The 26,532-nt window shown below is 36.4% G+C and overlaps 1 protein-coding gene across 1 annotated transcript in view; it reads right to left on the minus strand.

Moving 5' to 3' along the window:
* Window positions 1-26,532, minus strand: part of COL19A1 (collagen type XIX alpha 1 chain) — a 170,211-nt gene that overhangs the window by 39,269 nt on the left and 104,410 nt on the right. Inside the window, exons 14-16 of the mRNA XM_031057604.1 lie at window positions 25,283-25,330; window positions 11,208-11,261; window positions 3,928-3,981 (exon numbers count right to left, since the gene is read on the minus strand). Coding sequence (XP_030913464.1) covers window positions 3,928-3,981; window positions 11,208-11,261; window positions 25,283-25,330 — 156 coding nt within the window. The remainder of the gene's footprint in view (window positions 1-3,927; window positions 3,982-11,207; window positions 11,262-25,282; window positions 25,331-26,532) is intronic.

The raw sequence follows: 26,532 nt of genomic DNA on the forward strand, positions 1-26,532 counted from the left end.
GGAAGACAGACTTAAGGACTAGAAGGTTCAGGTTCTATACTTGCTCAGCTGTTATTGCATTGCATTTATTTACTCTTCTGTACAAGGTAAAGACACAATAAAACACAAAGCAAATGGTTTCCTTTTCACAAAGTCAGACATCCTAAGGGGAACATGTTTCTTTGCAATGACAATGGAAAAAGAAACAAAACCCCAATAACCCTGAAAAATGAGCTCCTGTCAAGAACCAGGGAATCCCAATCCTAGAACACATGCCACTGGTGTGAGCAGGAACCCTGAGTAAGCCAACTCCCCTTGCCATATCCCAGTTTCCATAGCTCTAAAATGGGAAAATATCACAATGAATAAATGTGCCATTTACACTGTGTTAATATTTTCAAAGATAGTAACTGAACATAAATTGAAAAAACTCAATAATTATTTTAGAAATGCTAATTTCCTGATGGATTCTCCTTGGTGTTTCGGGTTTGTAACACTGTGTGTATATTAATTATCAAAATCACCTTCAGAGCAAGATGCAGATACCCAGATACCTGAGTACTGATGAGAAGTAGCTGACTACCATTGGGCTGAGAATCCAGGTGTCTGTCACTGTGAGTCCACTAGGAATTATGATTTATACTCAGTTGTGCTTTTTTTTTTTTTGCATATATGAAGGAAAAAAAAAAGAGGAAAAGGCTTTTAGACCAAATAATTGCTCTTATGTTCTTTGCATTTTTATAGGTAATTTGCTCTTTAAAACCAAATGTTGGTAAAATACACCGCAGCAAAAAAAATCTTAGAAAGGTAATACTGAATTATCCCATAATAGTCTAAAACTACTACAAATTATAGTGATTCTGAAACATTTCCTGACCAGATTGTGTTGTAGTTTCAATTTCTTTGTAGTTTGGTTTAATTTTCTGTTTTTATGTGTTGGAGAACATTTTTGATTAAACTGATTTACATGGCCTTTCCAAAGACATTTAGAAGCAAGTTCAGCTAAATGACCTTATATCTATATATGGAAAACTGGTAAGTAAGAAGGATGACAAACAGAGGCCTTGAAAACCCAAGCCAGGGATAACAGAGATCTGAGAGTATAAAAACACAAATCATGAGGCATTGTGTATCCATCTCTGAAGGAATGTAACATACAGGGCAGAACTAATTTCTTGGCAAAAAGAAGAGAACAAAATGTGTTTATTGAATGCATGTAAAGCATCCGATTCATGCTGGAAATGCAAAAGACATAACAAGAAGGAATATAAGAACTGTCACCTGTAAAAACAGGCACACAGGAAGAACGAGGGCAGCAATGCTCCAGCACTGTCTCCCACCCCATTAAGGATCAATGCTACTACATATCCTCGGCAGGTTCCTCTCACCTTCATTAAGGGAAGACTGCTGATCTTGGTTTGCTGTTCAGCACAATTTGCTGCTGCAATCAGCAATTGTATTTATAGTGCTCTTTCACTGTATACATGGATCAAGTAAATTATGCTTTTAAAGGCTTGCACTCCAGCCTGCTTAAAAATCACTCTGATAAAGTGATTGATGCTGACCCAGAAAAATCCTGCTTGCAATAAATTATTTAAATACATTGTGCAATTATCAATACTTATTACAGCAATCAGAAAATTACCATACAGCACCCAGAAAAATTGCAAATAATCTGATAAAAAACAGAGAAATTAGAAAAACAGAAAAAACATTGTTAATTATGATGGGCCTTAAGAGCCAACACATTTCTTGGTATCAGTTTCTCATGGTTCCTAGAAATACTAACACAAAGAAACCATACCAATATTCTTAGGATAAAAAAAAAGGTGTGAAAATACTTATAACAACTAAAATGTGATCAATACCAAAACCCTTTAAACACCCAACTGTGCGACATCCTTGAGAACATGGATAAAATGATGGAAGATGACACCACCATTCCCTGTGCTGTAGGGAACTCAAAAACCTCAGAGTATGACTCAAATATCATTTCACTAATGATAACTGAGGCACGCTGCAAATTCAGTACTGGAATGTGAAAGACTGCTTGATGTCTCCAAGGTGCTGTGGACAAAATCAGCGTCTGTCACAGTATGCAACAGCATGGAGAAAAGACAAGTTACTGGTGCATACATCTGCCTAAGCGCATCAATGGCAAAGCAGAGAAGCTGTTCTTTGAAGAGCTCTTCGTCTTGCCATTGATGGGAATATCTCTATGCCATCCTAAAATGTATAGGAATTAATAGGTTGGTTGTTGGAGACTTAAGTTGACTCTAAGAGTCAGCTTTAACTAAAAGTTTTTATATTTAGAACCTTCTACTTGAATCAGAAAGCCAATTCCTCTTTCATCTGGAATCAAACAGCATTTCCTTATGGAACAGTTAATTGCTTATGACAGAGTCATTAAAATCTTCAAACTAGACAGCTGAAGTAAGAAGAAAGTTGATAAGCTATCCAGGATTTAAAAGATAGTTAATTTATAGACACATACCAGCTGGTCTACATTTTTTCCAGAGATTGTTAATTAGGAAATATTATCCACCTTAAGATTACTTAGAGCATTATAGTTATAAGAAACACGATTTTTGGAGACAGATGTGTGTCGTTTCCTGGAGATCATCACTGTTTATATTTCCTCTTGCAGAATTAACCTTAAAGAGACTATCAGGATTAAAGAGATTGATAAGGCAGAGGTGGGGAATGAGTTACAAAAAATATGGTATCAATAGAGAAAACATTGCTGGTGTCAGTGAAAGCTTTTTTGACAGGAAAAAGAAACTGGTAAGGAAACCAAACGTGAAAGCCAAAATATGTAAAACTTCAACACACATACATGAAGCAGTAGACCAAATACAGAAACTAAGTCTCTAGGCATAAAAAATGCTCTATGCTTAATGCCTAATACATGCTTCTAAGGTGATATACTGATTTGGGATGGATTAAATATCATAATTAATATCAAAGAAATCACTTCAGTGATAAAAGCAGCTGGAAAGGTATGTTTGACATGAATTTAAATCCAGAATCCCTGCTCAAGGAAAGATTTTAGTACTCCTCTGGGAATGCTAAATAAGAAAAATATCCTGAATACATGTGCATTCTATTCATGTATAGTTAATGCATTCTAATATTAAAATAAATTAATTCCCTCCAGGCTTGACCTGCATGACTTAAGTTGTGATACACACATTAACCACTGTACTGGGAAAATAATGCTGTAATAGTGCATCTTGAATTTTTGAACAAAATGGTTTTCTGATGAGAGAGGTTGCACACTCCCAAATCAATTAAGCAAACTTCTCCATTCTCATACAATGGCAGACACCAGCACAGCTTAAATGACCTGAAATACCTGCAGTAAGAATGCAAAAGCTCTGTCAAGTTGAACACAGTCCTATGCAATTTTAACATTTTTAAAGTTCTTTTAGCTGCAAGTAGTTTTATAATTGACACAGTATTTTTATTAGTCTGTAATACAAACATAAGAACAATTCTCATGGACTGCTGGTAGATATTTTCAAAATTATGCCTCCTTGTCTTTCTGTTTTACTCTTAGAATCATGACAGAGTTGGTCAAGAAAGAAATGTCAAATTCAGTTTAAAGCAATTAAGTTTAGAAATTGGGAGCTGGTGCTTCACACAAACAACCAGGTGGTCCACATATTTCATTTCTGAGTTTTACCAGTCAAAAAGAAGTAAGCAGAAGATGGATGGGAGGCAAGACACATGGCAGCAAGATAGATGACAAGGCAGGAATGTGACTGGAGTGTAGACTGAAACTTGTAAAGGGATGCAGAAAGAGGGCAGGAAAGAAACTACTTTTTGAATTAATTTGGAATTAGGTTTGGAAAGTGGTTTGGAATGTGGAGTCAAAACTTTAGTCATTTCTCCCTTAGATACTACTTAGTCATAAACCCACACAGACACCAAATCAAATCTCCATACCTCATTATAATGCTTGTTCAATGAATCCAGGATTCCTTTTAGTCCAGATGGGCCCTATATGGAAAAATATGCATCAGAAGGTCATTTTAATTTAACAAATTTTATGTTTATTTGCATATCTTTTTTTAAAAAGTAGTGGAGATGTAAAAGGTTTTTTTTTTTTTGGAGTGTATAGTAAATTATCTTCTGTAACTTCATTATTTCTTTTTTTCTGGCACAGAGGAAGAAGAAAGTTAGTTTTTAAATCTCTGAATTTTGAAAACCAGCAATTTATTTTCAAGTGAACTGGTCAGTCACAAAAAGGTAGAAATTAAATCTGTATCAATTTTAATACAAGTCCCTTCTGTTATGAACAACATTCTTGTTCTGCAGCATTTTAAAACTCTTTCCACTAACTCAAAGCACAAGTTTTGATGGAGAAGCAGCTCCTAGTGTGAGTAAACAGCAAGGTGTTTAACCTGGGAGTACAGTAAGTGAAATTGAGGAAAGCAAGAATTCTCCAGAATATTAACTTTCTAGTTTTATTAGCATTGCAAGTTTTTACTTAAACACGTTTCATCAAGAAATTCAACACTGTAAATGGAACTTCCTGATCAAATTAATGTTTAAGACAGAAACATTGAAAAATGTGCTTGGGAAAAAGCATTTTTGGACATTAAATCTGCCCATTTTTAAGCATATTCTGCCAAAAAAGCATGCCCTCAATGAGATTTTTAAGTTTGATAGATGGAGCAGAACACAGAAAGTACCGTCAGTTCTTAAGACTCAATTAAATTTCCAAATTAGTGTAGCTACTCTCTTTGAGTTGAAGCTTTCACATAATGCAATATGAACAACAACCACTCATGATGGCTGTAAGAAACATTTGACTGTATTTATAAGATTACAAAATATTCAAGTTAGTAATTTAGCCTGATTGACCTCGATGTAATACAGACCGGGTGCAAAAGCAACTCTCCTCCTCTGGGGCTTTTTATAATTACAATTTATCCTCTGCAGCTTTTGTCTTAGTGTGGGTACTAGGAAAACTTGGAGGCCACTTGAAACATCTCAGGTGTTTCACTCCCTCCTTCTTCCCTAAACTGCAAGAGACAAAAGTGTCTTCCTGTTATTTCGAAGTGAATTGTCACTTCAAATTTATGTTAAAAATAAGATCAATATGGTTGTGATGTCTTCACTAAGATCTCACTTCACTCTGATTTCCGATGTTAAGGGCAGAATTTTTACTTTGATATCCATAATAAAGCTGGCAATTCAGAACTGGGACTGAAGCATAATGACACTGCCTAGACATCTCAACATCAACACTGTACTGAATCCTTTAACCCAGGATTCCTGGAGAAATCTGAAATCCTGCAAGGAGTCAAAAATAAGAACTTACTCTCTCTTTGCATTTGACATCATGTATCATGCTTCTTTTACAGTTTTTCCACAACTGAAACCGCTGCAGCCACACAACCCAGGAAGAACTTAATGCTGCCATCAACCCCAAACTCTCAGATATTATTTGTACATAAATAATTTTTGACAGGATGAAAAGTACATTGACACAGTTATGAAAAATAAGCATATCTTCAAAAATCCCCAGAATGTCTCATGACTAAGACAGTCAAGAACTTTAGGCATTTGGGTTGCATTCTTGACTATGCCACAGCCTTTGCATTACCAGTTTAGTATTTCCCTTTTCCAGAAGTTGATATAAATTTAATAATTTTATATTTCTATAATAAAAAACTAGTAAAACAAGTGTACAACAACAGAAGAAATTTTTATTCAAGACTTTTTTCCCAAACCACAGTCTCTTCTCTTCCACAGTTTCACTACACTAATACAGTTGCACAATCTACTCTGAAGTCTCTACAGACTAAAAAACCCCAGCAGCATTGGTTTGAACATGGAGAAGCAATGAAATGAACAACAGTTGAAGAATTATTGTACCAGAAGTTTCTAGCTTCTGAATGAGAATTTTGCACATCTGCCACTTTGAAGCTCACTTGAGCAGGGTTTCCTTTTTTTTCTAGTATCAAGTTGTGTAATTGAGAGAAACGAAGCACACAGAGTTGTATGAATAAGAAAAGAACTGAAAATGTGTCCTGATTGTTTTCCAAAATTGCAAACAGGTTTCAGATGTTATTTCTACAGACAAGGCAGGAATAGAAACACAGGTGCTTAAAGGGAAATAGCTCCGAACTGTGAAATTACTAGGGTTTACAACATATTTTCCTCCCTTAACTTTTATAGTTCACCTGCATTTCTGTAAAGAAGAGACTGTTGAAAAAATCTACCCAATCTCACATTATGAAGTCCATGCATAAAATGGGTAACAAGTAAATTGCATTGGTTGCATCTCGAAAATAGGCCATTTCAGAGAACACAGTCTGCAAGTGACTCAGTGCAGTTACTTTATCCCTGTATTTCACTTTGGTGTCTGCCCATTAAAATAAGACCCTGTTTTTCTGATTATTTTAATGCAAAACCTCATGAAATTCATCAGGGCAGATGTACAATATTGCATAACTATTCCAAAAAGCAAATAGAAAGAATGACGGAAACATGATGTCTGTCACAATAGGACAAAAGAAAGAAATTACATTTTGATATGGATAAAAAAATTAATGCATAGAAACAAGCAATATGATCAACCTTTGCCAGCCTTTCCCACACTATAATGGAAGTGTTTCCAATATTCTTCTAAGAAGCAGCTGAAAGTCCAGGAAAACCAGAAATGCTACTGACAATTTTCACTTATCATTGCTTTGATTTCTTCTTTATTGTAATTAAGTGATAACATTCACTCACTCCCAAAATATTGGTAGAGGAATGACAGTATTTCCTGAGGCAGAGGAAATGAAATTTCCAGGGTGAACTGCTGGCTACTTAAGATAACTAGTTTGGGGGCACTGACATATGTATTGAATCACAACAGCAAAAGTGTATGTAATTAAATGAAGAAGTTCAAGTGAACTCCCCTACTGCATCACATGCAATGCAGACAAAAATGAAACCCTGTTTTAATCTAAAACTTTAAGGAGTAACACAAAGCTCATCTTCCAAGCAAACATATTGAGAAGATAAAAAATATGAAGTTCAGCCTCTTGCAAAGGTAAATGATAAACTGAATGATGAGCTTCAAAAGCTATAGCAATGTGAAATGAATCAATTATATCTATTGGTTGAAAACAATAGCTTAGCTTTGGATGTGTCAGTTTAAGAGAATGAATAATTGTGATTACAGTTTACTAGCCAGTGATTTAACACACTCTAGGTTGCTTTCCCACCTCTGCCACAGGTAGCAACACTGGACAGGATTGTGTTTGGCCAGAACAGGCAGTCCTCATGCTTCTAACCTTTACAAACCAGTGCTGATAACATTTCACTTCTGCTAAAGAATAATTGGGCAGAAGTCAGACTCAACTCAAAGAATTTTTTTTATACTGGTGCAAGTCTGTAGCACAACTCTAGTTATCACTCTTGATTTTAAAAACAAGGTAACTCACTAAAATGGGAGCTATTAGGAAATGGAACTGCTGCAGCCATAACAGTTCCAGTAGAGGCAGTGAAAATTAGGATAGGAAAGATAAAGTTAACCCTCAATGGAGAGATGAGTAAAATTCCTTTTTTCTCTTCTCAAGCCCATTTCTGTAAATAGCTATACCTGCTGATTCATTTCAAGGCAAAAATAAATAATCAATAAACCCCCAACCTCAACAGTGACAGACGTCAGGGACCCCACCCTGTGTTGCTGAATCCTATGGAATTTCAGTTAGCAGATATGGCAGAAGAAAGCAACCAGCTCAGCTCTGCAGTCTGATCAAAATTAAAAATGCTTCAAAATTAAAAATGCTTTAAGGTTTTACAACCTTAAAGCATCCTATTATCATAGTAATTCTTTTTGTTTCATAAAATCAGCATTTCAATTTCAGTGAAAAGCCATGCTGAGCAGGGTAACAGCATGTGACAGTCTCTCTTCCAGAAGACTTTAGAAGAAAATGGAAGTATGCAAATACATAAAATATATTTGAAGGGTACAGAGATAATGATTTTACAATCACAATTTTTAGAATGCTTGTGAGAGCAAAGTGAATAGTGTGTTTAACAAGATTTTCACTTCTATCCAGGAACTTTTAAAGTGGAGAAAAGGTCAAAAAGCACTAGAGGGAGCTGCTGCTCTATTGGATTCTTGTATTCAGCGCAAATTGCTACCTGCTGGATTGAGACGGGTGTGAGCTCACATCTCGTCTCTCCTCTACTGAAATAACAGAACAGTACTTGAAACCAACAGCAGACAGCAAGGATGCATACTACCAATTCTGAACCAGAAGGGAATCAAAGAACACCTTAAAAGTCTATAATATGTAATAGACTTTAAACAAATACAAAGGAGGAATATATTCCATAAGTTTACAAAAAAATTTTTATAGCTGATAATAAATTTCCTCATTGGCTCCTTGCCTTTTGTGAGCACAGGACTTGTTCCAAAAAGAGAAAAAAAAACATAAAAGAAAGGATAAGGAAAAAAATGACACAAAAGAAAGGATATCTGGAAGAAATTTCAAAGGAATTCCCACTTTAACTGAATAGTTTCATTACCAGATGCCAATCAATCTGTTTCTGACAGTGATAAAGGTTTTTAACCAAAGCTATGCAGATGATGTTAAGGGACTAGAAACTTACACCAAGGATTAATTTTACTGAAAAAAATCCCAAGAAATTAGGTTGGGGAAAAAAAGAAAAAAGATGAGATATTGAGAGAAGGTTAGAAAAGTCTAAAATGCTGCCATGCTACAAGTAGCTTTTTGACTGTTAGCAGGTGCTTTTACACTCCTGTCACATGAAAGCACAGCATGTATGCTGACTGCAATTTTTGTATTTTTCCAGTTTTCTATAATTTTACCCCAGTCTTTTCCCAAAAATCCCTATATGTGCACATTGTTATTAGGACTGTCCTTTATAATAAATACCTTGAGTATTGTATTTTCTTATCACAATTTTTGTGGGTTTTTTTTTTGTCAGTACTGAGCACTTGACTGTACCAATGTCTAAATGAAATACTCAACATCATGGCATAAACTGATAAATAAATTAGGTAAACTTATTAATTTCAAACACACACTTCATGCTGTAGCTACCCTAACAATTAATGACTGAATCTCCTTTTTCTCAAAAACAAATTTCCTATTTTTTTGAAACATCAGCCAAAACCCTTTTTTTTTTAATACTGGAGAGTCTAATTTTTACATATTCAGTCAATCTGTTAACCACGCTGTACCCTGTGTACATCAAAGTTATAACAGCAAGCACCCTGCAGGTGCGACTGCTCTGTTGCACTTCAGAGAAGCCAAAGTAAGGGCTAACAATGCATCCACATGCATAAAGAAGCTGCTTACTATTAGGAGAGAAGGGTACCTGGAAGCACAGCAAAACTGAATATAGTTTGAGCCTTGAGAAAGAGAGGTGGAATGATGAATCCTGTTGAAGTTTTTTTGGTGCATACAAGCTGTGGCACTTGAAGTATGGGGATCCTGCCAATGAATGTTAGCAGGCATTACTGCTTTTAGAGTATGCCTTTTCTATGTGTTGTCTTCTCAGCCTTGGAAGAGGAACACAAGATGGTGGTATAGCTGTATTCAAAGCAAGGAGTGCATCAAGACAGTTATACCAGAAACAAATACTTGAAACAAATATTTAGGCCATGGCTGTTTAAGGAATGCTTCTCTGTATGTAGTACTAGGCTACAGTACCCAACACAGAGCTCCTTGTAGTGACGTTGCCATGCTGACAAAGTTGAGCTTTCCACTTGCTGTAAGAAAATCTGAGCTACATCTCAGTAATAGAAGTGCAATTTAGCTTCCTCTCAAGATTTCTGGTATATCTGTCAAGGATCATACATCTTCACAAGCCTGACCTGCCAGCAAATCTGGGATGGCAGAAATCTGTAATGCAGAAACAGCTTTTCACTAGCTCACAAAAAGCTAAGTAGATTAGGTCTAACATTGACCTCTGCCATGGTTTGCTTTTTTATCCTTTAAAGGTTATATTTGGCACTTGTATTAAGAAAGATTCTGCATCAGTTCTTTCCTCTGTTTGGCCTCCTGCAATCTGCAATACCATTTCAGCATTAGGACTGTGCAAAGGACTCAAACAAGCAAGGATCCAATATGACTGTATGCTGGGGAGAAGAGTGAAAGGGAGGGATTTTTAACTGGTTTTATGTAGGATAAATGAATTCCATCATAAACGCCTCTTTCTGAACACATTTTGAAAGAAAAAATTATTTATGAAATGTATGCAGTTTTTGTTTTGGATGAGGGTAAATGACATCTGTTTCATTTTAGTCATTGTATCCCATGCAGCAGTGCATTATTCTCTCCTCTACATATAAGACCAGGTTGAAACATTTGAATCAAATGTTCAGATGCATAAACCACTAGCCTTTATCCAGGTAAGCAAAAGAAGGAATTATAAGTTTTTTGGTTTATATTAAGAATTAAAGCAGCAGAAGTTTACTTAATCCACAAATAGCTGTTTTGCATTTGTGCATGACAGCATTTTTACAATACAATGTACAGAGGATTTTACAAATATGACCAAGTCTTCCCCTAACAAAAAAGGGCTGCTTTCATTGAAGACTAATATACATTAGTTCCTGACTTGAATTTTAAATCCTTTCTCTTTAAAAAAAAAAAATAGAGAAGAAAAAGAAAATCCCAAACCTCTTAGATCTGAGCTAAACCCTTTAGTTCTTCATATTACAAATCCTTTCATAAAGTCATGTATTTCTTAATCTTTTTAATTCTTCAGTCAACTCATTTGAACTACAGCTGAGTGCTCATTCCAGTGCTGGGTATAATCCTCCCATCATTCAGACAGTTGGCACATGCTTCACACAGTCCTTCATCTTTCAAATTACCCCTCTGAGACAGAAATTATCCCTTCTACAGAGCATCACGCATTTTGCAAAGGGAATGAAAGCCCAGCATTCACAACCAGCATACATGGCCAGTCTTTCTTTGAAACGCCAATTTCTGCTTCCTCTGCTGAAGTTTCCATCTTGTTCTTTCCCTCCTGTGTAGACCCTCCTACTTATGGACCCAGTCCTTTTATTTATGCTGTAACAAAAGGCTACCAGTAGTAGGTGTTTGATACAGTGCTTGATCCAGCAGAGTACACACAGATCAATTATTTTTAACTATAATTATGATCCAGTAACCTGCTATAAAAGAGTTAACAAAGTCCAAGGACAGAGTGAAAATTTCCCATTCCCCTCATTAGTTACTCACAGGAGGTCCTGGTGGCCCTGGTTTTCCTGGAAGGCCTGGTTTGCCTCGTCTGCCCTGGAAACAAAAAATTACAACAGACATTTATAAATGCTGTGGTTAGGGACTGATTTGGAATAAGAATTTTAAGAAAAGATTCGTTGCCTTATGTATTAGCAAAAAAAAAAAAAAAAACACAAAAAACAAAAAAACCAAACCAACAACAAAAACCCAACAAAATACATCCAAAATAAATACTCTGTATCAGCCACTGCAATACTATCTAGTATGAGTAGTTCTAAGATTGCTTTTAATAGTTATAACAAACTATATTTGTATCTCCATCCCAGTAACAGTGTCACATTTTAAGCTTTGTCTCAAATCTGAGCGCACATAGGATTATTATTAAAGTACCTTGATGAGGTGTAAAGAAATTACATTTGTATGAATACACTGGAGCTTGGGATGTAAAACTGTGCTGCAGCACAGTCAGTACATATGTGCAACATAACCCAATTAACAAACACACATACCTTCTTCTCTGGGATGCGATAATGAGCACAAAAGCCAGATATTTATTTGCAAACACAACTCACCTTCTTTGTGCAATTACTACCATCTGTGTATATATAATACACATGCAAAATCATTTGCATTAAAACATAAAGTCCATAAAAGTCTACTTGAGGGAGACTTTGCACTCAGTTTCTAAAAAACACATGCATATGTAACTATTACAATTTTTTAGTACAGAGTTTGCTTGAACAACTGTTTTCACATATGCTTTTTTATAGGCAGATCAACATAAAAATGGAAATAATTTACAGGAATTAACATCTTGATTGCCAAGCTGAAATCTGACGCACATTTTTTAGAAACAACAGCTGAGAACAACTAATATCTAGGTGCAAATGGCAAAGAAAAAATGTTGTATCCATTAAGAGTAAACTTTTCCTTTGCATATGGCAAATGTAAATTAATGCTAAGCATTAGTGGGGTGTCCTAGTGAAAACTTGGCTTAAAAAGTGAAAAAAATAAAATTCTGGCTGATGGCTCACAATTAACACATAGGGATATTTCAGTAAGCTATGCTCCTTACTACTAAGTCTGCTTCTGTAGTTTCTTAAATAACTGTGTCACATAGGCTGCAGAAGTATTCTCAGGAGCAGAAAGAAATTCAGTTTTGCTATTTCCAGGTGACAGCCTTGGTCTGTAGGAAAGCACTCTCATGCTGTGCTGAGAGCACATTAATCTTGATCTGTGCTGAGGGGGTGTCAGTAAGGGTGGAAAATCCCTCTCCCTCACACCCTGCAGCTCTCCAGGGCAACCTCTTGCCTAGAAGCCAGGGACTCTCCTGGGAGTGTTAGGTATCTCAAGCCCTTCAAGCTGAAGAAGAAACAGAACCAAGATTGTGTGGATGTGTTTCAGCCATTGGGTTGTGCCACACATGTACACTGTCACCACGGTTTTATCAACATCCTCAGCCAGTCAGAGTGAAACAAAACCACCTCAGCATTTTTGGAGTGCCAAATTCCTGGGTCTTAACTAGCTGAGACATATGTCATGTGCTGAGCTGCTTAATCCCACCAGTACTTGCACATGCAGAGCTCTAACTGGGGCAACTAAGGGTAAATTTTTAGAACCAGAATAGAGTCCTGGGTGCCTAGGCTGGGCTCAAGGCTCTACTGGCCCTTACTACCCACTCCAGCACATCCTCTGCTGTGCTGGCAATGCTGACCCTGCAGCCCCAGGACCAGCTAGGGCTGGCAGCTCAGCCAGCAGGTTTTGACTTTGGTGGAGCAGGAGAACTGCAGGTGGAGCCGGTTGTGACTTTGGTCAGCTCACTGATGCTGTTCACCAAGCAGCTGAGGAGCTTGCCTGGCCTGCCAGGGCACACATGCTCAAGCACAGGGGGCTGCAGAGAGCTACATCTGTACTCTTGGACTCATCTCTACTCCGGAAATACAGGTGGAAACTGATATTTCCTGACTTAAAAAAAAAAAAAAAGAAACAGTAAACTTCCCTTCGAAAGTAGGAAAAACAGACTGAGAGGTAATAATGTAATAAACAAAGATAAATTACTCCCTACTTTTAAAATAGTCCCTCCGAGTTATAATCATCTACAGTGTTGACTTGAAGCACCTTCCTTTTCCTGTTTGAACTTATCTAAAGTATCCTGAGGATGACACTTAAAGTCACAGCAGTCTAAACAAAGTATCAAGGAAGTGTCAGGATGAAGAAGACAGGGCTTTGACTGGCAGACACAACTGTGAACGAGGTGTTAATTACACAGGAAAACACGGAATATGTTGGGAAGGCAATTTTATCTCTGTTTACAAGATGGACTAAAATATGATTTATGACATAACAAAGACAAAACTTGATGAATTTTCTGAAAAAAAACCCAACCCAGTTATAAAAAAAATTTGCAATAGTTGTTTTTCACCATCATTTATTAATTACTGAAACACATACCCAGTGAGACACAGAGGAAACATCTGTCCCACTTTTTATCCCACCATTATATTATTAGCCATTATGCAATGTTGCATGTGAAACAACCACACAGATCAGTATGAGGCGTGAGCTTTTTATAGAGTAATAAAAGTCCTTTTTTTGCCTCCAAGCACCTTTGTAACCTGTCTAGTATTTTAAATTTAATACAGAAATGTATGAGAGGCCACTACCTTTCAGCAATGTCATTCAGATACAGAGACTTCAATGTTAGGAATACCCAAAACTCCCCCTACTTGTCAGCACTCCTGCTTCTCTATGACTTCTCAGCATCAGCAGGGGAAAAATATATATATTTTTACTATAGTAAGAGTGTAAGTAGAAAATATTGGTTTATGTTTTTGTTTAGGGTAATTAAAGGAATTAGCAAATGTTTTTGACAAGCCCATTATGATGCTGCCTTGGGCAGACCATGAGCCAGACCATGACTAAATATTTACATTTTGATTTTGAGTCATCCTTCTGGCAAGAAAGAAGTGAAAAACATCTCAGTGCCCTCTCTGGTTTATAGAGTGGGCTTAGCAGAGAGCCACAGTTCCCATCTCCTGCTCAGCTGTGGGTCTTGGTAGCCCCCTGAGAGCTGTATTTATTGCCACTCTGCTGTGCAGAGGGCTGACAGCCCACACAGGAGGGCTGTTACCTTCATTTAGCTTAGATCACTGAGCAAATATTGAGGTTATAAAACCACCCAAAATATAAATAAATGTCCTAGGCATCATATTGTTCCTCTAACTAAATACAAAATGCAATACCACCTACATTCACTTAAAAACGATATGTGGTGTCAACAAGTTGTCTAATCCTACTTAGAATACCTGAAGAAGACCAAAACAGTTGCTGGCTACTTCCTTTGTGCTGCATATATTTTTGCTGCCAATCAAAGTGATAAGAAGTTTTCTAAACGTTACTGCTATCGTATGCTGCTCCCTTGACTCCTGCCCCCAACTAATTTGTACAGCAGGCTACTTTCCTCTTTCCCAAAGGACAGACTTCAGCTAGATCATCAAATGACAAATCATTCAAATAACAAATGCTTGGTTAGGGGCAAAAAAAGATAAAATACTAAAAATAAAGTAAATGAGAGATTATATGCTTCAGGAAACCCAGCTGAGTGCCTAGCTGAAGTACATGGTCATTCTTTATTTCTCTTTTCCTTCACCCCTTCTGTGAATTGAAATGACTCGATGAGCTTTGCCTGGCATGAGACGGAAAGCTGATCAGAAGAGAGGCTCTGGCCATTCTCTCATAGGATTTGTGCTCTGGTTCTGACTGCTGCCCCTGGGCACTGCTGCAGGTCCAGCACACAGTGAAAGAATTCAAAATCTGTGTTGTAACCCCCTGCTATATCACGCCATATCCATCTACTCACATCTCTCTAACTTTAGAGGAGTAAGATCTCTAATCCTAGTGTTTAAAAATAAACTGTGGATTATTTAAGGATAAATTCAAGCAGTTATGTAGGAACTGACATGATTCATGGAGTTAATAATTTAAAGACTCTACACTTCAGTCTGAAGGTAAAAGTTCTTAGAATAAACCCATGTGAATTTTCAAGTGAAAGTGCTAATTAGTGGTTCTTGAAACACGTCATCACATTTCAAAACAAGAAATAGTTCTAGGGAAAGTAGAAATCTGGGCTTTAAAGTCTTAACTACGATAGTTGTTATGCAAAATTAATGAGATTTATGTAATTTTTTGCCAAGCTACATTATGATTTTCTTGGTTAATCCTCAAAACCAGACTTAAAAAGGCACAGATATAACCAAAACAGGAGGTGAGTGGGGAGTTAAGGACCCGTCTCACAGTGCCTGACCTACAGATGCCACGTGCCACTTCCAGTGCCTACACTATCCCAGATTACAGCAAGAGTTGGGATAGCCTTTCCCCTAAATTGAAAATCTATGCTGCAGACAATGAAACCTTGTTAACTTCAGTAATACACTGTTAGGATTTGACTGTACAATCCCTTCTTCAACCTTATTAACTTTGGCCTTGAGGACGTATTATGGCAACCAGTATATTATAAATTAATTTCTGTATGAGAGGTTAAACCTGAACAAAAATCACAGGAAATAAGGCCGGAAGGCAAGAAATTAAAACATTTGCAGTAATCAAGTGCAAGTCTGTTCACCATACCCCACTAAAAGCTTTCACAGAAACGTGGCTCACAGAAGAATAGAGCACACAGAGCCTAATCCCCTGCTTTGGGAGAAAAGTCAGTACGGAGTTCCTCATGCAGAAGCCTTCCTGCACTCAGTCTTGGGTTTCCAGAATCATTTTAGGAATGATTTACTGTAGTAAATCATTAAAATCTGTAGTTTCTTCATTGTGACATTAATAAAATGCTTAAAGGGAATGCCTAGCCAGGCTACATAAAATTGAAATGAGTTTAACAAACAAAAATAAGTCCCTAAACAGGAATAGCAATGCCAAGAAGTCAAATGCCATGACCTCTTTTGCCAAAAAATTGCTAGATTAAATCCATCACAATTTTTCAAGTGTATCCATAAAAGTTCAAATTTATTTCAAAACTACCCAAAGAAATAATTTTCAACTGTATTTATATAGTTTATACCTTAATTTTCATTATTAGATATAATTTCTTATTCTCTCATATTTCTACACCTTTGGCTAATAGACATTAAAAGAAATATTAAAAATAGATTATCTGGAAGAGAGTCTGAAATTCTAAAAGAGCCTCTTAGAAGTTATACCATTTCTGCCATTCCATTAAAAGTTAGGTTTTAATTTCTACAGTGGAAATTGACAACAGGAAAAAAAAAGAATTTTTCCGATTGAAAAATCTATTTTCAGCATTCTAAATTACAACTCTTTCATTCCATTTTTAAGTGTCAAAGTGGGAAAAACGAAATTTTTTTAAGCTGTATCCTAATTTACTGGATATGTACTTCAATGTGGAGACGTTCTGAGAGAAAAACTGTTTTACATTAAGCAGTTTTGGACTGTTAAATGTCAGAGTGAAGGAACATGCAGAACTCTAACTTAAAGATGAAATCAGATTGGAGCTTTGCCTGTTTAAAAACAACTTACATCAAAGTCAAGGACTGAGAAGATGAAAAGAGATTCCAAAACTCCAGAGCTTTAGCTGTGAAGAAAATGTTTTGCATTGTGCCAGAAGGCTGACCTGCAATGCAGACATTATCATTATTCTGTAAGGTTTGTTTTATAATTGGTTAAGTACAACATTTATTCACTGAACTAGAAAAGAAATTATGTCAAAGAAATATTAATGCTCTATAAATCAGATAAATGCAATCTGAATTTAAATTAATTTTGATGCCACTCTAAATAATTATGTTAAGAAAATCTAACAGCTCTCCATTCATTTATTTATGAAGATTTTCCACTCTGTCAAACTAACTTCGTTCATGCTTGATTAGAAAAACTTGTAATCTCAGAGAGTAAGCTGATTATTAACAGAAGGCAAATATTGCAATTCCAAAGAGTCCCTCCAAACATGTAATTTTAGTGAAATCAATGTTGAAATACTAGATATGACAACAGATTCTTAGTTTTATGAGGTATTTAATTTATTACTAAGATAATGCTAAAATAACTTCCTCTTAAGTGAAGTATTTGGTATTATAAACACAACTATTGGAAATAAGGAAGTTCTTTCAAAAATATTTACTTCAGGACACCTGCAACCCAAGGACACCAATCCCAAGGAATTTAAAGTCAAGGATATGGCTGTGATATTGCAGAATATTTTTAAATGCTTTAACCCAATTCACCACTGGAACCAGGGAAACCACCATGATGGAGAAATAATCTGTTTAAATACATATAAAAGACTTTAAAAATTTGTATTAATCCATAAGAATAAAGTTGTTGGTAGCTATGCTGAGAATAAGCTAGAGCTAGTCACATAAAAAACACTGAATTGTCTGGGTTGGAGGAAAGTCTTGAGATCACTTAGTATAATCCCTGTCCCAGGCAGGATCAATTGTGCAGGACTGTTTCTACTCAGCTTTTGAGTATCTCCACAGATGGAGACTCCACAACCTCTCTGGGCAGCCTGCATCACTATTTGATGACCTTCACATTCTTTCTTGTGTTGAGATAGAATTCTCTGGATTTTGGTTTTTTTTTTCTTTTTTAAAAATTTCTTACTCATTGCCTCTTGTCCTGTCACCAGTTATTTTACTGAGGAGAATATGTCTCCCTCTTCTTTATTCCCTCACATCAGATATTTACACACTGATTAGATTCCCACTGAGCCTTCTCCAGGCTGAAGAGTCCCAGCTCTCAGTCTCTCCTTCCACGGAAGTTTCTCCAGTTGCACCCTGACACCCCTGAGGAAGTCTGTGTCTTCCTTTCTGTGGTCTCACCAGAGCTGAGCAAAGGGGAATGATATCTCCCTTGACCTGTTGGCAGGGCTCTTTCAAATGCAGGCCGGGATATTGTTGGCCTGTTTTATGCCACAAGGATGTGCTGCTGGCTCATGGTCTGCTTATTGTCCAAAGAGTTCTTCTACACAAAGCCTTCTTCCAGACAGTTTGTTTTCAGTGTATGCTTATATCTGGGGTTATTCCTCCCAAATTGTTGAATTTTGCATTTGCTCTTGTTGAACTTGATTTGCTCTTGATTTCTTCTGCCCCATTGTCCTGGCTGTTAATGAGGACACTGGACACTACTGGCTCTAGGAGCAGCCCCATTAGTGGGGTACACCACTAATGACTCGTCTCCAAGTGGACATTGTGCCCCTAATGAAAAACTTCTGGACCTTGTTTTTCAGATGGTTTTCAATCCACCTCACCATCCATCCATCTAACGTAACTTTGTCAGCTTGTCTATGAAGATAATGGGAGATAACGTCAAAGGCTTTGCTAAAGCTGAGGTTGGCATTCACTGCTCACCTCTCATCCATCTAGCTAGTCACATCATAGTAGAAAGCAATGTATTTGGTCAAGCAAAATTTTCCTTTCATAAATCCATGCAGACTATCCCAATCACCTTCTTGTCCTCCATGTGTTTGGAAATGGTTTTCAGGAAGATTTCCTCTTTCACATTGCCAGGGATTGAAGCCTATTGGCCTGTAGTTCCCTGTACCTTCCTTTCTGAAGACAGAAGTGATATTTGCTCTTTTCCAGTCTTCAGAAGCCTCTCCCAGCCACCATGATCATTCAAAATAACCAAGAGAGAATTGTACTGTGTGCGGTCCTATGGACAGACAGCTGTGTCCTCCATCTGGGTACGCAAGTCTGACAGCAAACAGCTGCCACTGCTCCTTCCGTAGCGCTTGGGTCCTGAGCCTTGTGACCACCATCCCTAAGGACGTGCATGCTGGACAGAGAAGGTTTGCTGGCCTCTCTGCGCCCTCCTGCACAAACTGCTGAGCCCCCTGCTGCATCTCCTGGCTGCCTCTGCCATGGATGCACAAACTGCTCCTACAGAATCCTCATCCTGGCACTGGCCAGAAGGAACATCCCTGCTGCAGCACTGCTGCTCAAGGACAGCTGAGTTTGTCGGAAGCTGCCAGAGCCACCCTTACCTTAGCCTCACCTGGAAGCAGCAGGCATCCTCAGTGCCCTCAGAGGCTTCCCAAAAGTGCCCAAATCCCAGAAAAAGTGTCTAGGAGCTTATAGTAAAGCAGGGCAACCCCAGTGTCTGGGGGAGAAATGATGCATCTGACTCCATGGATATCAGATGGCTAATTAATTACTTTATTATACTATATCATTCTATACTATATTACACTGTATTACACTGAATCTGCACAAACCTCAACTCCACTCAACTGCACAGAATCTCATGATTGTCTGCCGACAGCCCTGACACACATCTGGATTCAATGGGTTAATGAATCAAAACACACCAGAATCCAATTACCAATTCCCTTCAGGTAAACAATCTTCCACAATGCATTCCACTTGTTCCAAAACACAGGAGCAGTAAATGAGATAAGAATTGTTTTTTCTTTCTCTGAGGTTCAGAGAATGTGAATCTCAGAAAATCCTTGGGAAGTTGTGCCTTGCTTTTCTCTGTGAAGAGAAATGTGGCCACAGGAGCTCAAGAAGGCATCAAGAGGATTGTAAAGAAGCAGAAACTGCTGCACAAACTGCTGTGTATTTCAGCTCCATGCTGGGCCTGGCTCTTCTAGAGGCCAGCTGAGAATGCAAAATCATCCTGTCTAGATTTCACAGTATAGCTATCTAATAAAATTGACTTGCTCCTTCACATTAAGAAAATTCTTGGAATTTACTGAGGTATTATATTTTTAAAACAGAATAATTTTCAGAAAAAATTGTATTTATAAAAAATGCACCAAGTTCAGGGAAAACCCCAGCTACAAAGATACCCAACTGAAATGGATATTTTACTATATTTTACTTTTCAAAACATTTGGAATATTATTTTGGAAATATAAACTTCATGTATTTAACATAATAAAGGTAGAGTCTGGAAAGCTTCATGCAATCTGTAAACTATAGGTAGTAGAAATTTTTAAGAATACACAGCAACATGGCAAAGTTATTTGAAGACTTCAGAAAATTCTTTGCATGGGGACTGAAGGCTCCAGTGAAATTTTTTCAAAAATTAATGGAATGGTGATTTGATTGTAGAGAAAAAACTCTAAATATCTCTTCAATATAAAGAAGACATTTTAAAACCCAGTTGCTAGAGGCTAATGGAGGATTAGATACATGCTAAGTGTAAAATAAAATGCATATTTTGAAATGTGTGATTGACTAGAAAGACTGGAAGAAATAATTCAAGGAGATTTGCAAAGAGCCTGTTGTTGATGTTCTTTGAAGTGAAAACTGGACTTCTGCAAAAGACAAGCTTACCTAGAAAGTGCAAGATGATTGAGAAAAGTAATAGTTCTGCACAACACAGGAATCCAGGAAGATGGCGTGGTAGTCCACTGTGATTTAAATTCCACACAATGCTAGGTTAGTATCCAATCTCAGTATTGTTTGTGAGTTGGTAATACTGGACCAGGGACTTTTCTGAGTAATGTGTAATTACCTTCTGGAGCTCCTGATGTCATTCTGAGCAGTTGTATAATAGTATCAAGTTGCTGCAGCAGTAACATGCCTGAAGCCAATGTGATGGACACTGAAAAATGGTGTATGAATGCAATGCCTGCCCACAGAGCAGTCTAGTGTTTCTCATGCAGGAATGAGTAGCTGTTTCTACTGGCCCATTTCTTCCAGTGACCAGAACCAAAGTCCAAAACTCCTGCTGAGCAAGGTCACATGTCTAACACAAACCACTTCATTAAGGATCAAAAATCTTAAAAAATGTTATACAAAGTCACTACTTGTAGAACAAGAGGAAACACCAGACTTTTTTAAGAAGAGCAAACATTTGAGGACTCCTTGAGCTCACAGGAAAACACAACATTGACTAACAAATGTGAATGGTAAGTCTCACTGGGTATCTTGGCAAAAGGAGAAACACAAAGACTCTACATGCTCACACAAAATTTAACTACATTCACTGATGACATTATAACAGCCCTTTAAATGAGTATTGTATAAGTCTCAGGTTGATTGAAGAATCAGAAATAAGTTCACTGTGTGCTCTTTGAATTTGGCCAGGTTGTGATATAACCAGGTTATGATGTCTTCTGCCATGACAATTACTTTTGCTTTCAGAGTAACAGTCTAATTAAGGATGGAAAATATGTGATGAATCATTGAATATATTTTAAGATTTTTTTGTAGAGCTACTGGAAATTCTAGGAAGTTTCTTTTGTGTATATGAAGCATGATAGTAAACCATGCAAAGCTGAAAACAAATTCCTTCATTTCATCTCAAAACTCTGTTCCTCCCTTTTAGTGCTTTGCAAAGAACACAAGATACGCAAGTCTGAAGATCATTATTTGTAACCACTGCTCACAAAGGCTGCTGTCCTGCATAAGCCAGCCACAATGAGAGGAGATAATGGAGATGAGAGGGAAAGGTGTCACAAGTGAGGAAAGAATGGGAACTGATGAGTCTACTCTTAGAGACACAACCAATACTCTTGATAAATGCTAGACTATTAATCCAGTTGTTTATTCAGAAAATAAATATTTATGAATTTTGCTACTAGAATAGTATAAGAGAAGTAATATGATTATGAATCCAAATTTTATTTATCATCACATTCATTGTTCTCCATTACTTCATTACGTGAAACCCTGTAGCAAATTTGCAATTTTCTGTTAAATAAAGCCAAAAAATAGAACCTGGTCATCCTGATACAGGTCCTTTAATGCTGCACAAAACTAGAATTTTCAGGGCTTCTCTCTCCTTCTGAATGATCTCCCCATACTACATTTCTGTAAATATATCACACTAGTGTACTGCTTTCTGCAAAACTTTTTATTCTTTAGGATATCTGGAAAGCATCCAGAGAGACCAACTAAGATAGAAGATATTTCACACACTTCTGTCATCAATTTGCATTGCTGACCATCATCTAAACAAGTAAGAACCTAAACTGCTCTTTGATGTGGGAGTAAGATGATAACTCAGTATGACCACACAGTAGTAATATACTATATTGCTATATTATATATAGAGTATAATATATCAAAGACACATAAAGTGACATATTCAGTGTTTTAATAATTTTGCATGGGCTCAAATGACACCAGTAACTCTGTCTACAGTGCATCTATCACAAAAAAGCTGTTATCACCTTATTTGAAAAAATGTATTGACCCCCTTGACACTTGAGATAAATAAACCACTGACATAGTCTAATTAAGTAATGACATAAATTTGCATTGCTAAGCCATTTTGATGTACATGTCAATAAGCATTTTAAGGTTGACATAACTTTGAACTCAAAAGCTACAGTTAAGTTATCTTTATGTTTATTATAATAATAGCAACACTCTATTTCTACAATAATAATTACATCTATTTTTATTATGTGATTTTTTGTGCAGATTATTCCTGTGAGGTGAAAGAAATACAGACTTATATACTCAGACTTATTCCTCTCACTAGGGGTACAATTTTCCTAGCTCCCTCTTTAGTGAATGCAGGGAGATGGGTGCCGACTCTGGGACAGGGCACCTTTGGTATTTCTTAGTAGTTCTAATATTAAACTCTGATCTCTGTTGATATAATAAAACCTCACTTAAGACATTCTGAAAATGAAAATGCATGCTGTTTTCCTTGCTTTTCTACTCATTTTCTATTGTCATTTACCTGTCACTAGCTCTAACCTGAGCCTTCTATATGTTTCTTCAATATCACCATTAACACTGTTAATTCTCCTTGCTTCAATGTGTATTCTGAGGTCTGTAAGTTACACACTGTATGATTGTCCTCTCAACTCCTTATTAATCTAAGACCAATTTTCAAAGGAGTTGAACACTTAAAAATGCTCCAGATGCAGGTGGATTAAATTTTGAATATAGCAAGTATGAATGGTAACTTAAAATAAAAGTTCATGTTCTCAAAGTGTGGCATGCAAATTGAATAGATACTTTCAAGTGTTTCTGGAGTGGTTTTTTTTGCCCTAATATGCTACATATGTTCCAGTCTTCAGAATGGACACAATATTGCTTTTAGGTCTGAATAATATGTTGGAGAAAAAAATATTAGCTAGTTACACACTCAATAATGTGCTTTAATCTTCAAAAGACAGCCTATGAGAAAAGCAATAACTTCATATAATGTGAAAGATTTGGAGGATCTGCTGAAAGTAGAACAGAGGAACATGACATCTATAATTGAATAAAAAGGAGCATTTAATAGCCATTAGATGCGCACTGTCCTGTTTGTCATTAAACAGAGCAGAGATCTTGTTACAAATGATATGTTATTGTGTAATTAAATGTATTGGAAATGCAAAAGCACATGGGAGTTGAATTACGCCTGCCAGCAATGTTGTTAATGCTTGGGTGGGAGTGGCCAGCAGAAGGAGTATTGTTGTGAGCATCTCACTGGTAGAAAGATAAAGACAGATGCTGAGACTCCCCAGTCTGCTGTTCCCATTGTTTGGCTTATGGCATCTGTGTGCATGGTGAGATTACAAAACCATCAGTGCTCCCATTTTTATAGGGGCTGGAGTGTGACAGCAGCTCAATTTTATGTGTGAGTAGGAAAATGTCCATGATGAAAGTAACAGCTCACTAATTCCTACTACAAAATGGAAAAAAAAAAAAGTATTTCCAGATCAATTTATCCACCATTAAATATAATACAGTAAGTTAACTCTGAAATTTTGCATAAAAAATAAAGAAGTTCCAAGAGTGAAGTTTCTAAAACACAAGAATCTTTATAACTGTTCCTAAAGAAGAATCAGCCTTTTTGCAGATTCAATACTCCACAGAACAACTCTAAAATATGGATATAAAAAAGGATACAACTATATTTTCTCAGTATCCTCTATATTTAATTGCTAACTGTAACAGTAATAGTAATTATAAATTTTTTTAATAAGGATGTTAATATGCTAGTAAATGTGCTTTAATGACATTGTCATCACACAGCTTTGAATTCTGCATTACTACACTGAGTTTTTCTGATCAGGTTCTCAATCCTTAGTGAGAAATGTAAATAAACTCAGCTTTTGTGTCTTCGTGTTCAGCTCAAATGGAATTTAGTACTATTTTTAAAACTTAACAACCAACATAAAACATAGCTTTGGGGCCTACATGCCATTACTCATTTTGTTCAAGGGCTAGTCTTCTGTTAGTTTTATTGCTATTACTGGAATCATTCAACTAGTCTTTAAAAATTCACTGTAGTGTACTAAGATCAGTGATGAGAAACACTTAATCTTTTTACTTCAGATATTTTAACCGCGATATTGAATATCAAGATGCCTAAATAAACCAAGAATTATTGAGACTCAACTTCAAAATTGCAAACTGGCCACACACTAATTTGTAAAAATATTGAAATGCTTGAATATTAATATCTTTCCAAACTTTTAGGAACATACTAGATTATAAATTTACAAGAGTGAATTAATTCTTGTGATACCACAATCATAAATATTTTTTATCTGCTCTAATCAATTATCAAATTTAATAAGTCAGGGAAAATAAAAACAGAACATGGAGAAACCAGTCAGTCCATTACTTAATCATATTAAAATTCTAAATAACCAAAGGTTTATTTAATGTATTTGGCATATTCTGCACCTCCCCCTCCAGTCCCCTTTACTGTATCATTTGTACACATATGTTGGGTGCCGACATTTGCATAATGGCATTAAAAGACCTGGGTCAGTATTACTGGTTTCTACTAATATTTTAGATAATGATCCTAAATTCATATCTTTATATATCTTAGATGTTGTGAAGTATAGTTCAACCCTGCTAAAAAGGGAAAACTGAAAAGTTTTTATATTATTTCAGTTAAAATTAGAGCAGAAACATACTGCACAAAACACAATACAATACATCTGTTCTGCCAGTCATTAAAACACTTTAGATAGTTGAAATTGCTAAATCTTCAACTGAAGAGAAACCTCAAGTGTCAAGGCTCAGTTTGTTGTCAGCATGCTTCATACTCAGCTGCCACCTCACCATTTTTTATTAGTGCTAGGCAGAAGTCGCACATCAAGCTGTTAGCACACTGACCAGTTGTTCACCAAGTTTACTCACCCTCTGACCTTCTTTGCCAGGTGGACCTTGGGGACCCTCCAGCAAACCCTGAAAATACAAACATTAAACAATTACAGCATTCAGTGCTATTCTCATCTTCTATTTTTCTACATAAGTAAGACTAGACCGAAGACCCAGATGGCAAGACAGGGCATTTATTTATAATAATAAGAATTGCCTTTTCCTAACAATTCCTTTACTGTTGTATTAAGGTGCAAGAAAAAGCACAAACAATAATTATTAATCACATGCCATCATATAAAGGCTGTATGCTTTCGAAAAGAAGAGGTAACTTGGCACTAATTAAGCATAGTTATATTTAACTACAATATTACTTGAAAAGTGATTTATCTTGTTAAGTTAGGATGCCATATAAAATTGACAAAAAAAGTTATTTTAAATGAAAGACAATTTACTCTACAACTCAAATTCAAATATAGGCACTGAAGGGGGAAGGGAAGGCAGGGAAAGGGAACTAAATATAGCAGAAGGCCGTATGCTCACTGGATCCTAAGAACCAGCCCTGTGCTGCTTCCCCTGCAATTCTGGCTTGGCTTCTCAAAACACTTCAGTGTCTCTTTTTTTTCTCTCTCTCTCCTGAACAGGCACTGGAGCTTTGAGTGTTTTGAATATATCCTTGACTTGTGAGCCTTCCTTCTGAACTCAATGCAGGGATCCGCCTTTTTCAGTCAGAGACCAAACCATAGATGAGTTCTGATGCTTTGGGGATTTAATTTTATATCTGATTTATGTACAATATAATCATAAAGCCTTCAAATAACATCTCAGAAAAACTTAGAACAGTCATTCCCCCCACTCTCCCTTTTCTTCATGAGTCACCTTGGAAAACAATTTAAAAAATTACTTTGAGGAAGCAATCCAATTTCCATTATAGCAAAAAGAAATGTGAAACAATTTTAAATGTAATCAGCAAAGAATATGTAACAGTTCTGCATTGTATAATCTAAAAAAAAAAGCCTTGCATGTTATATTGCATATTCTTAGCGATGTCATACAATTAAAGAACTTATGTTTTCTTTATTTAAGAATTTTAAATACTAAAATTTTAAAACCTTTAAAATTACTCAGACTCATGTATTGCTTCAGCATGATTTATATCTTTGGTCAAATTCAAACACCTTACTTAGAATCACTTGCACATATTTATTTACCCAATAAGGGTGAATGGAGGTGCCCTGGCAATCATAATTTTTTTAAGTACCCAGATTTCTAGAAAGGAATTTAAGAAG

Source organism: Geospiza fortis, unplaced genomic scaffold (assembly GCF_000277835.1).
Source record: "Geospiza fortis unplaced genomic scaffold, GeoFor_1.0 scaffold264, whole genome shotgun sequence".
NCBI classification, from domain to species: domain Eukaryota; kingdom Metazoa; phylum Chordata; class Aves; order Passeriformes; family Thraupidae; genus Geospiza; species Geospiza fortis.